Source organism: Triticum urartu, chromosome 3A (genome assembly GCF_056163025.1).
Source record: "Triticum urartu cultivar PI428250 chromosome 3A, HENAU_Tu73, whole genome shotgun sequence".
Classification (NCBI taxonomy): Eukaryota; Viridiplantae; Streptophyta; class Magnoliopsida; order Poales; family Poaceae; genus Triticum; species Triticum urartu.
Genome location: NC_141875.1, coordinates 19,351,300 through 19,364,957, shown reverse-complemented (window position 1 = coordinate 19,364,957; position 13,658 = coordinate 19,351,300). Strand labels below are relative to the sequence as shown.

Here is a 13,658-nt window from a genome sequence, read left to right as displayed (position 1 = left end):
TATAATCTCATTTGGCCTACCCATAGCCGGCCCTCATCACATCCTCACAAAATATGTGCCCACACAGTGAACCAAGGCCCTTCTAGACGTGTTTTTGTTTCTGAAAAAGGCATGAGGTCACGTGAACATGCCCATTCATTCAAAGGGCCCTCCTCCCAACCCTAGCCGCCCCTCCTCCTCACCCCCTCCCCTCTTTCCTTCCTCGCCGCCGCCTGAGGCAACCGCCGAGCAATCCCGGGGCGCCAAGGATGGTGGCGGCGGGGCCTCGGTTGCCCTGCCTCTGCATGGGGAACCCCGGATCTGGAGCGGCGACTCCATTGGTAAGGCACGGCCGGCTAGCAGGCGTGCGAGTGGTGGATCTAGCGTCCCGATCGCGCGGGCGGCGGGATCTGGTGGTCATTGGTGGCCGGCGGCGGTCGGTGCGGCGATCTGGTGCCTTCCCTCCTTCCCTGTTCGGGCCGCGCTTCCTCTTGGTCGCCGGTTCTGTACAGGAGGCGCTGCTGGTGGCGGGGATCTAGTTTGGGCGAAATCCCTGGCCGGCCATGACCGGCCGCGCCGACGGCGACGCCTGAGGGCGCCGTTCCCCTCCTTGGAGGCGTCGGTATGGACTGATCTCCTCACTTCTCCTTCCCCTAGGTCTCCCGGGCGAAAGCCCTAACTTCGTTAGGCAGCGGCGGCGCTCACGGCGCCTTTCCCTTCTTGAAGGCGCCGCTTTAGGAACCTTGGGGTTGGGGGCGCTTGTGGGTGGTGGGCGACGGCGGTGGTGCGGCCCTATCCTAGCATGGATTTACGTCCGTTGCTTGGAGGTGGACTCGCGTAGGTGGAGGTCATCGTCTGACGTTGTGGTGGCGTCAATGGCGGAGGACCTGCCAAGGCTCGCGTAGGTGGAGGTCGTCGTTTGGCGTCGATGACGGAGGACCTGCCAAGGTTGTCACCTTAATCTGCTCTGAAGATGGACCAGTGGAAGATGGCAGCGATGACACATGTGAGTGCGTCGGACCGGTTTGAGCCCCGGACCCGGCAGATGGCTCGGTCGAGGCCTCCGGCTTTAGATGTTAGGCTTAGGTGAGAGGTCTGGGTATGTGACCCAGCTTGCACCTCTTCATCATTTGGATAGGAGTAGTGATAGATGTTGCCAGGATGGCGGATTCAGGCATATTATTGTTTTTACTTTGTAAGGTACTCGAGAATAATCAATAAGATGGCCGCATGCATCTCCTAAATGCAGAGGCCGGGGGTCATCCTCCTTTTCTAAAAAAAAACCCAGATATGATATATAAGAGGGAATAGCTTAGCTAGCATCTGTTCAAACGTCTTTTGAGACACAGAGATGCATGTTCGACGACGCAAGGAAAAGATTTATTGAGCAAGATACGAAGTTAGTATTACGATTTTGCGGATGCATGCACGCACGATCGATCCGTCGTTCGCCGCATATTAATTCCTCATGGACGTGTTTCCATGCTTTTGAAGCAATCCAGGTCAGGATATCCATGCATGCATTACGGCCGGTGCTCAATTTCGTGGGTCGGCATGCGTGCTGAGGAGCCTGCTTGTGCCGTCAAGATTCGAGAACGGACGTCACAGATCACCCAGGAGTCCATGGCCATGCATGCCTCGGCCGATGTTCGTAGCTTCACGCCATGGTTTGCGACTTACTTAGATATACTGTTCGTTCAAAGTCCAAACGGCGATCTGAAAGAGGAAACGCCCATCACGTATGTCATTGGACGGTTGCGAGTAAGCACGCCTCCAATGGTGAAACACTCCGTTCACATTCCACAAAAGTAAAAGGATCTCTTGCTAGATCTAAGACGTAGTACGTATATTATATCTTCTAGACCAGAGTAGCTAGTAGTACCATCATCATCATGTGTTGAAGTGTTCAAAAAATCATCATGCATGTGTTAAAAAGATATATGTACTTAGAAAAACTTTCAAAAGGTACACATGCGTACGGGCTGCTAGCTTAATTAGGCTCTTAATTATGCATATGGGGCGGCAAATCAAAGTGGAAGTTCCCATCACGTATGCATGCATGTAATAATGGGGCGGCTGCGAGTAGTAGTCCTAGAATGATGAAACACTATGTTCATATTTCACAAAGCAGAAGGTTCTCTTGCTAGATATAAGACACACATTATATATTAGCACCTTCCTACCAAAATATAAGATGTTTTTAGGCTAGTTTAGTGTACGGAGTACAAAGGAAGTGTGTTCTACTACTAGCTAGTATACCTCTGTCCTGATTTATTACTCCCCTTTGTATTTGTGCCAAAGTTTAACTAAAGATTTAACTAACAAAACATTAATGCATGTCATAAAAAATTATATCTTTGGATTCGTATTTCAATATAGTTTCTAATTTTATTATTTTTATCAAATGCATTAATATTTTGGTAGTTAAATTTAAGGTCAAAATGTAAGGTCAAACAAGACGGAGGTAGTACTGGTGGATGTACCACCATCATCATCATGTATTCATGTGTTAAAAGCGCACGAGTATGTAGAAAGAACTTTCACAAATTACATTTGTACGGTTCTTCATTAGCTCGTAGGCCGTCACGTATATGCAAATATACTACTCGTGCTGCTATGCATTTGCGTGTGCCTACCACCGCCGAAGGAAGGATCGATTGACCGACTTTTACTCCAAATGGTGATACGCTCTGTTCATATTTCTTGAAGTAAGAGGAGAGGAGTTATGTTAAAAAAAAAAGTAAGAGGAGTCCTCTTGCTATAGGAGTATCTTGTACAGTGGCTAGTGCAACTAGACGTACAATTATCATGTGTCAAAAAGCACATGTGTAGTTCAAAAGAACTCCCAAAAAAGCACATGTGTACGGGCTGCTTGCTACTCCTAAGTTGTGCACATATAATACGACTATTGCTACGCATTTGCGTGTGCGTGTGCCTGCCAACGACCGAAGGAAAGGAAGGATTGATCAACTTCTACTCCTCCGAAAGCCAAGAAAAGGATCGGAGTTGGGAGATGCTTGGATTTTGCTAATGATCATAACCCTAACAAAAAGTAATAATCATGAAGCTAATAATCAGCTAGCTGACCTAGATGATAGATCAACCTACTCCCCCGAGACACGGTCACGAAAAGCGGGCCCGCATGTCAGCGGCACGACCCGGCAAACCGGCCTGATTGACTAATCTTGCATTGCCCAAACTTGAGTGTTGTACAAAAGATAGGAGGAAAGATACGAGTTAGGTAGCCGAGATTGGCCATGGCACGGGGAGCTTTCATTCCCTACAGCTAGCAACGGGCTTCGGCCACCTTTCTGCCCTGTCCCATGGATGTGGATCGCCGGCCAAACTGACAGACCAACATAACATGGATCTAGAACTCGCTCGCCCTATAAATTGCCACCCTGCGTGCCTCTCATCCCTCCTCACTTACCATCCAAACACCATCATAGCAGCAGCAACAACAACAGCAACAACAACGCACACGTTTCGCGCTGCGCACACATCGACCGCGTGGTTGAGAGACGTTGTCCCTCCGGTTCGTCGACATGGCATTCGCTGAGGTATGTGACATGTTGTCATGTCTATCTGCTCTTCTCTCATGCATGATTGCAATACTTCAAAATGCCGCCAAGGCCTAGTCTCCTGGCTGGTCTAGTTTATATGATTGCAATACCAATGTTCACGCACATCATGGAAGCTTGGACTGAAAATGGCATGGGCTTTATGTGTTTTGTTGCGTGTTGGTATCGTCCCTGTAAATTTCAGTAGATTTTGTCGCAAACTTGAGCAGTTTTGCGTGAATTTGCTGGACAAGATGTGGGCTCCAAGCTAATCATGCATCTTCATCCGCCGGTTGTTTTCCGATCAATCAGTTCCTTCTTTAAAGCCAAGCAACTGATCGAGCAAGCTAGCGATCGATATGATATCATCCCCAACAAGAATCGTTACACATGTCGTCTGTGCGTGTGCAGGAGGAGCTGGCGCTTGCAATGAAGCTCAGGGCGGACGGCGGCAGCAGCACGGAGGAAGAGTCGTCCATCGCTATGAAGCTGACGGAGGACGGCGGCAGCGAAGACGAGGAGGAGGAGCCTGCCCTCCCTGTGAACCTGCTCGAGCACCGTGGCGGCTCCTGCTCGGAGTTGGCTGACGGCGGCCTAGGCGGCTGGGCATCGACCGGCTCGAGCACGCTCTCGGTGCACCACGACCACGCGCCGCCTCCGCTCTCGGCCACGGCGGAGGACGTGCCGTGCGCGCACAGGCGGAAGCCGAGCGGCCGGTACGTCCTCGCCGCGCACCGGGCGGACGAGAAGGACGGCCTATGCCGGGAGATGCCTTGCGCGCCCAAGCCCAAGGTCACGTACCGGGTGGCCGGCTGGGTTGCCCTGGAGGGTGGCCCCAGCGCGGACGGCGGCCACCCCGTGCACGTCGAGGTGCGCACGCACGACGGCGCGCGGGTCGGCGGCGGCGTGCTGGTGGCCGAGCCGGGGAAGTGGGCCGAGATCAAGGGCGCGTTCCGGGTCGACGAGCACCCGCGCCACGCCGAGGTTTACGTCCATGGCCCGCCGGCCGGGGTGGACATCAAGGTCATGGACATGCGCGTGTGCGCCGTGGACAAGATCGCAAGGCTCAGGCACCTCAGGAAGAAGACGGACAAGGTACGTGTGACCAAACAAGTTTGTGTATATCAACAAAATATTATCTTTTCGATTTATAAACCTTTTTTGTTTTGAAACTTTTGAATGCTAGTTTGAAACTTTGTCACAGGAATAATGACATAGGCAACATGACGCGCGCGACAGATTTTTGATGAAACAGAATTGCATTGCATTCTACTCAAGCGCATGCAAAACCTATGGCCTGCAAGGCTGGATTTAGATAATCATTTTCTACGTGTTGGCTGCAGGTGCGCAAGCGTGATGTGGTGCTCAAGTTCAACCCGCGGTCGGAGGACGGGGCCGACGCCGATGCGGCGGCGGCGGCCGTGAAGGGCGCGTCCATCCGCGTGGTGCAGGTGGAGAACAGCTTCCCGATCGGCGCGTGCATCAGCAAGTCGTCCATCCAGAACCCGGCGTTCGTCGACTTCTTCACCAAGCACTTCGACTGGGCGGTGCTGGAGAACGAGCTCAAGTGGTATTACACGGAGGCGGTGCAAGGGCAGGTGAGCTACGCCGACGCCGACGAGCTCATCGCCTTCTGCGACCGGCTCAAGAAGCCGGTGCGCGGGCACTGCATCTTCTGGGCCGTGGAGAACTCGGTGCAGCCGTGGGTCCGCGCCCTCAACACCGACCAGCTCAGGGCCGCCGTTGAGTCCCGCATCCGGGGCCTCGTCTCCCGCTACAGCGGCCGCTTCCCGCACTACGAGGTGAACAACGAGATGCTCCACGGCGCCTTCTTCCGGCAGCGCCTCGGCGACGACATCGACGCGCACATGTTCCGCGAGACGGCGGCGATCGACCCGGCGCCGGCGCTGTTCGTCAACGACTACAACGTGGAGAGCGCCAACGACCCCAACGCGACGCCGGAGAAGTACGTGGCGCTGATCACCGACCTGCAGAGGCGCGGCGCGGCCGTGGGCGGGATCGGGGTGCAGGGCCACGTGACGTACCCGGTGGGCGACGTCATCTGCGACGCGCTGGACAAGCTGGCGGCGACGGAGCTCCCCGTGTGGATCACGGAGCTGGACGTGTCGGCGGCGGACGAGGCGGTGCGCGCCGACGACCTGGAGGTGGTGCTGCGGGAGGCGTTCGCGCACCCGGCCGTGGAGGGGATCATGCTCTGGGGGTTCATGCAGGGCCACATGTGGCGCTCCCACGGCCAGCTCGTCAACGCCGACGGCACGATCAGCCAGGCCGGGAACAGGTTCATGGGGCTCCGGCAGGAGTGGACGTCGCACGCGCGCGGGAAGGTGGACGCCAACGGCCACTTCAAGTTCAGGGGGTTCCACGGCAAGTACGTCGTGGAGCTGGCCGCCGGCGCCGGCGGGAAGCAGGTCAGGCGCGCGTTCGACGTTCACAAGGGGGACGAGCCGCTCGTCGTGGACATGAACCTCTGATGGTGAGCCCACTCCACACCGACGGGGTCCTTGCTCTTGCGTTGCTGAGTCGGTGGTGATACACGTGGACATGTACGTACGTACTCCAGCATATTGCCTATGAGTATATATATGGGATCGGGGCTATGAGTAGCTAGCTATATAGTGGGGTCGTTGAGATTACATTTTGCCATTAGGCAGGATTGATTCAGACTCACACGTACCGTATTGTAATTTGTAGTAATGTCTTAGATATGGATTGCAGTAAATAAATGTGGATTTGTCGATTTACCGTGTTACTCCTACGAGCAAGGTTAAGAACAAAGCCCGCTGCTGGGTATATACCAATGCCACGGCACCCTCTTTTGTTTTGTTGCCCTCAATTAAATTGGCCCCTATTTCTTGATGCGAATTCGGAATTTGACGTTCTTTGGCTCGCTCGATTCGTACGAACAACGCAGATCCAATTCTGATAATAGATCTTGATTTTGACGACTTTGGGAAAATGACTTTGTCACTCTCCGAATGGCGAAGTATGGGGCATGGATGTCCTCAATTCTTTGGGAAAAAAAGTTTTTCCTATGGACTATAACTTATATTCCATTGGTCAAACAGGTGATAAGGAAATACATGCATGCCTTATAAACCGGAAAAGAAGGAACATTAATTAAGTTGGTGCATGGGTGCCTTTTAAATAGAGTTGGTGCGCGAGAGATTCAAATAAACTTGGATCAAACATGCCATAAGGAAATATGCGCATGCCTTATAAACAGGAAAAGAAGAAATAGTAATTTAGTTGGTGCATGGGCGCCTTTCAAATAGAGTTGGTGCATGAGAGATTCAAGATCAAACATGCAAGAATTGACGATGGAGACGTGGTGGAGCCGAGAACCCCGAGTTTGATTGTTGCTCCGAAGATACTCTACTGATGTTTTCAGTCAAAAACATAGGAACATATGGGATTTAGCTTTGCCATTTGATGTGTTTGGTATTGGCGCGTCATTATGCATGTGTCGAGACGTCTTGGGTCACAGTCGAAAGGTTGTCATATTTGATTGACTTAACTGATTGAAATATAGATATTTAAAATAAAAAATGGATCTTCTAATGAAAAAATAAAGAAAACAATGAATTCAATTATGTCCTCATTTTTTAAGGATTAAATTAGTGTACTTAGTCATTGTGCTCGTGTCTAATGTTGGTTATAATCTCAATACATGCCAGGATTGAACTTATATGCAAATTGTGTCACCAAAAAATTCTTGATTTGTTTTACAAATCCACTCTTGATGACTTCTACTTATCATAACTTAACCTTTTGTGTTTGACACATATGAACTTCTAACTCAAGCTTTTATAATTGAGGCCCACTCTTCTTTTGCCGACATATATTGTATATATTACACACACAAGTCTTTGTTAGGGACGGAATATTTTTTTCTTTTAATGTGAAACTCGAATTACATGTATTTCATGCACATATTTCTAGATCGTCAATTTAACCAACGAAACTCGTTTTATATATCACCAAAAAATATAACTAGCTTTCACAATAAGGTTTATTTTTTCATAGCATATAACTAATTTTTTTTGCCAAACAAAAGATCAGAAAATACATGCATGCTTGCTAAACTGGAAGAGAAGTAATGGTAATTAAGTTGGTGCATAGGTGCCTTTCAAAAGAGTTGGTACACGAACGATTCAAATAAATTCATATCAAACACGCCATAATTGAAGATGGAGAGGTGGTGGAGTCCAGAACTCTGAGTTTGGTTATCGCCCTGCAGATACTCTACTAATCTTTTCAGTCAAAAGGAACACGAGGGGATGCAAACCCGCCACTTGATGTGTTTGGTATTGGCGCATTGTTGCGTGTCAAGACATGTTGGATCATAATGGAAATGTCTGTCGTTATCAAAGGGACAGCTCCAAAAACTATCACCATCTCATCTTTGGTTGATTTAATTGATTGAAATATAGTGATATAGATCAGAAAGTAGATCTTCTGAAAGAGTAAATACAAACCAAACAATAAATCAAAATACGCGTGGAAGTGTTGTTAGGGCTCAGGGTGCCCCACCTCTCTGGTTGTCGGCCCAAGTAGGCCGACCCGAGGTCACCTAGGCTAGTTTACGCTCTAGGCCACATGGACTCTATAGAAGGAAGATTCAAATAAATCCGGATCAAACACGCCATAATTGACGATGAAGATGTCGTGCAGCCTAGTCAACTATAACCCGAAGTTTGGCTGTCACCTTGCAGATACTCTACTGATGTTTGAAGTCAAGATCATTGGAACATGTGGGGATATACACTTTCTACTTGATTACTAGGCCAACCAGGAGCTAGCCTAGCGAAATTTTTTTGGAACCGTAGAAAGACAACGGGAGCAAGCACACAGGCGAGTTGCATTGGTTTTTTCTTCCAGCTTTTCCAATTTATTTTTATTTTGGATTAAAAATATCATGTATACCAAAAAATGCTCAAACATTTTAAAAATTGTCCAATCACGAATTCGAAAGTGATCATGAATTGAAAAAAATGCACGAACTAAAAAACAAGATGCGAATTTTAAAAATACCCAGGGACAAAAACTGTTCCAGAATTAAAAAAAACCTTACAAATTTACTACATTATGGCGAATTTATAAGAATTCACCAATTTTGAAAAAAAATCACAGATTATAAAAATATTCATGAAGTTGGAAAATGTTCATGAGTTTGAAAAACACGATAGCATATCTAAAATAAATTAATAAATTCAAAAAACAATTGTAGAATTTGATAAGTGTTCACAAATTTGATACAATATTCACAAGTTAGAAAAACATATATTGAGTTAATAAAGTTCAAAGAATATAATATTTTGCCAATACAAAAATAGTTCATGAAATTTTAAAAATGGTGGATTTTTTTGATTTTTTTGTGAATTCAAAAAATGCGCGTATATTGTTCCCAAATTGAAAAAGGAAAAAATAAAAAAGAACAAACAATAAAAAATTAAAAAGGAAACTGAAAAATGGTGTACAAAAACAGAAAAAAAGGAAAGACAGAACCTTCATAAAACTTCCCAAACCGGACGGAAGGTTTCAGAAGCGTATTGAAACCGACTCTGCCCTTTATATTCTAGCGCCTAATGGCCCGGCCAAAGTCGTCGCGCCTGTGGGTGATTTGCATGGGCGATATATATCATTTGTGGTGTGTTTGTATCTCGCCTATTGAAAGAAAAACCTTTTTATGGACTTTTGAGACAGACTAGTTCCTCGTCTCAACGATTGCATGTAGGTGACTGGCCCATTAATATACAAGTATTAGTTTTGTTTATTTTTAATTTTTACATTTGTTTATATTTTTGAAATATTATAAATACATATATTTCAAAAAAGCTTAAATTCAAATGTTCATCACATATTAAAAAAATGTTAATGAAGTGTAAAAAACTTTCTTCACACAAATTTTCCAAAATTTTTGTACAATTAAAAAATGTTAGTGAAGTATAAAAACATTCTTCATTAAAGTCTAAGCCACGAAATTTCACATGAGCACACATGCTATTTGCAAGTGGTGCAATACTTTTTATACCTGTGTGTGCTTATAGTGATTCTAAAGCAATGCAAGCAGTCACCTTATATGGTGGTCATCTTTTCCCACACCTAGCGCCATGGGACTAAAACTCCTCACCCCATACCCCAATGATACGGCTAGCCATGGATTATGAAACAATGCTGGAAAAAGGAATAAACTTTATTTTATGTTTGAGAACCTCCTATGATGTATTTAGCATGGAAAGTATTGGGAACTACTCGGTCGTTTTCGTTGACGGGAAAAATATGACTCCCAAAATATTTTTATCTCTCAATTTAATCTGCGAGCTCTGGCGCCTCTACAAATCTCTGCTTCCCTCTGCGAAGGGCCTATCTATTTACTTTATGCAATTTTTATTTTTATTTTGAGTCTACATTTTATCTTATAAAGCACCAACTAGGGAGCTCTATGATCATGCTTGTGCATTGGATCTAGTTAATATTCGAGTGTGCTTCATGAATGGATCAATGATTGAGCATGATGGGCCAGGGATAACTTTCTTTGGTGTTGATAATTTGAAAGACATGGTTGCTTGTTGATATGCTTGAGTATTGAAGTCTTCCTGTCAAATATAGACTATTGCTTTGAACCATCTAAAAAGTCCAAATGTCCATGCTACTAAAGAAAAGAATATGTGATGAACATGTTAGGCAGCATTCAACATAAAAAAAGTTTGTTTTTATCATTTACCTACTTGAGGACGAGTAGGAATTAAGCTTGGGCATGTTGATACGTCTCCAACGTATCTATAATTTTTTATTGTTCCACGCTGTTATATTATCATTCTTGAATGTTTTATCTTCATTTTATAGGAACTTTATATCATTTTTTGGGACTAACCTATTGACATAGTGCCCAGTGCCAGTTGCTGTTTTTTGCTTGTTTTTTACTTCGCAGAATATCCATATCAAACGCAGCGAAACTTTGTGGAGATTTTTTTTGGGACCGAAAGGCAACTTGGGATCCAAGGAAGTACACGAGGGAGGCTCGTGGGGCCCACAAGAAACCAGGGCGCGCCAGAGAGCCCAGGTGTGGCCTGGTGGATTGTCGGGCTCACGGAGCTCCTTTCCACTGCTTATCAGCTCTATAAATTCCCAGAAATTCCAGAAACCCTAGGAGAGTCGATGAAACACAATTCCAGCTGGCGTAAGTTCCAGAACCATGAGATCCAATATAGAGCCCTATTCCGGCACCTTGCCGGAGGGGAACACGATCACGGAGGGGTTCATCATCCTCATTGGTGCTCCTCCGATGATGCGTGAGTAGTTCACCATAGACCTAGGGGTCCGTAGGGAGTAGCTAGATGGCTTTTCTCTCTTTTTGATTCTCAATACAATGTTCTCCTCGATGTTCTTGGAGATCTGTTTGATGTAATGACTTTTTGCGGTGTTTTTGTTGGGATCCGATGAAGTGCGATTTTATGATCAGATCTATTCATGAATATTATTTGAGTTTTCTTTGATCTCTTATATGCATGATTGTTATAGCCTCGTATTTCTTCTCCGAATCTTTGGTCTAGTTAGACCAAATATATTGATTTTTCTTGCAATGAAAAGAGGTGCTTTATGATGGGTTCGATCTTGCGGTGTCCTCACCCAGTGACAGAAGGGGTAGTGAGGCAGCATGTATCGTTGCTATTAAGGACAAAAGGATGGGGTCTATTCCTACATCAATATGTCTTGTCTACATCATGTCATCGTTCTTATTGTATTACTCCGTTTCTCCATGAACTTAATACACTAGATGCATGCTGGATAGCGATTGACGTGTGGAGTAATAGTAGTAGATGCAGACAGGAATCGATCTACTACTCTTGGACATGATCCCTATATACATGATCATTGCCTTGGATATCGTCATAATTATTTGTTCTTTAATTGCACAACAGTAATTTGTTTACCCATCGTATGCTATTTTCTCGAGAGAAGCCACTAGTGAAATCTACGGCCACCGGGTCTATCTTTTATCATATTGTTTTCAGATCTATTATTCCAAAAATCCAAAAATACCTTACTGCAATTTTCCTTTACTTATTTTATTTCATCTTTTTGCAAGATCTATTTATACAAACTACCATAATTTTATCTATCTTTTTACCATAGAGGGATTAACAACCCCTCTTACGCGTCGGGTTGCAAGTATTTGTTCTTTGTATGCAGGTACCGCTTACATAGTGTTGATTGGTTCTCCTACTGGATTGATAACCTTTGTTTCATAACCGATGGAAATACTTACCGTCGATGTGCTGCATCATCCCTTCCTCTTTGGGGAATTACCGGCGCAGTCTAGCCACGTCACACATGCACATGCACGTACTGCAAACATGCACATACATGAGCTCCCCTGTATGATGTCTTCATTAGTATTTGTCCCTTGTATGCATGTACATGAGCTCCTCTTACTTGGCTTGACCACATGGATTGACTTATAGGAAAATCTTTAGTATAATCTCGCCTTTTAATACATACTGTGTATGTGCTTCCAATAATTCTGCATAAAGCACAAAAATATGTAGTATATTTGTTTCCAATAGTGAAATAAATACTTGAATAATTACTATTATAAATCACTTGACAATTATGCCATATAATATTTGTTATATGTATATATATGGTGGTTATGTCCACATCACAACCATAGAATGGTTGGCTATGAATGCACTTTTGTTAGAACTAGTAAGCTTGCATGTGCAATGCACGTCAACACTAGCACACATTATATTATTAAACATTTGTAGTTCTAAAATAATGCGATATGTGCTATTCGCACAAATGAATGAATGAAAATGTGATCTGTATAATGTGCAAGGATTTTATCTAAGATGGTAAGTACGATACTTTGCAAAATATTCCTGGAATAACAAGTTAATTATTTCAAGTGCATGGTTTCACCATTTACACAAAATGAAGTGATGATTTGAATAGTTTACACAAAATGTACCAAAAACATTCCCACAACAACATGTCAGGTTTCATCTAGTTTAAATAAAATCAACAATCATTTCCTTAAATCAGAAAGGTGCTTCGTGTCTGCACTTGAAAACTTTCATAGCATAAGATTTACATAGATATATAAAATGTGTGTGCTCATGTCCTTGCATGTTGGAAACAACCATCGACAAGATTTACACGCTTGTAGAGGAAAGAGTGTTTGGATAATCAACAACCTGTCACATGATCTCTACTTTGGATCCAAAAAGAAAAGGAAGATTGATTGGAACTTAAACTCACAAATAGGGAAACACGCTTTCAATCTGTTGGCTAGAATTTGACAAATGCACCTGTAAAGAGTACTCTTATCAATTGTCTCTCATCTTCTCGAGATCAAGCACTTTAGCTGGGGCGAAGAAACGAAGCAAGACAATGTCATTTTTTTGAGCATGAGCTCTTGGTCGTCACCAATGAACCTACAACATCCATCACACCCACTATAAAGATGATGACACAAACACATGCAGAAGTATTATTGTGAAACATGACCAACTTTGAAAGCATGATCCCCCATCCCTAGTTTATACTGGTTCTCACCTTTTTCACCATTCTTTTGATACACAGTGAGACAAAGCTTACATGAGTCTGAGAAGAAAAAACACACTTTGAAATGTGACTATCCACATTTTCATCTTTGGTTAGAACTTAGGTCCTTTGAGCATCAGGTCCAGCTTGCTCACAGAAAAAGCTATCTTAAAATCTATGAAAGCTATCTGAAAGAAAAAGGAATGATCTCATAAAACTAATGAAAAATTGATGTTAATTCTTGAGAAGGATACATGCATCTATATGCATCTTATCCATGCCAATTTGAAATACTTATTTACAGAAGTACCATTCATGTGTACAAAACGCAGAAGAATTTGAACATGAACAACCTGATACAGTATAGTAAGAGAAACGAGCACTAACAATTCACAAAAGTATACTTTCCTATACACACTCTGTTGCAGGTTAATAAAAAACGGAATATACTCTGCTCTAGGATCTTCAAATTACCTTCAATTCTCCCGCAAAAAACCCTTCAATTGGTTAACTTAAAGAAGCTAGAACAACTAATCTAGTACTGCCATT

At 44.5% G+C, this 13,658-nt stretch overlaps 1 protein-coding gene across 2 annotated transcripts; it reads left to right on the top strand.

Moving 5' to 3' along the window:
• The first annotated feature begins 3,381 nt into the window (after positions 1–3,381).
• LOC125547689 (endo-1,4-beta-xylanase 1) lies at positions 3,382–6,309 on the top strand. Of its 2 annotated transcripts, none has more exons than XM_048711494.2 (3): positions 3,382–3,539; positions 3,951–4,634; positions 4,883–6,309. In XM_048711494.2, the coding sequence occupies exons 1-3, from the start codon at positions 3,525–3,527 to the stop codon at positions 6,029–6,031; spliced, it is 1,848 nt and encodes a 615-aa protein (XP_048567451.1). In that variant the 5' UTR covers positions 3,382–3,524; the 3' UTR covers positions 6,032–6,309. The 2 variants fall into 2 exon arrangements, with proteins under 2 accessions (XP_048567451.1, XP_087402155.1); XM_087546029.1 differs by lacking the exon at positions 3,382–3,539 and adding an exon at positions 3,573–3,831.
• Positions 6,310–13,658: the final 7,349 nt, after the last annotated feature.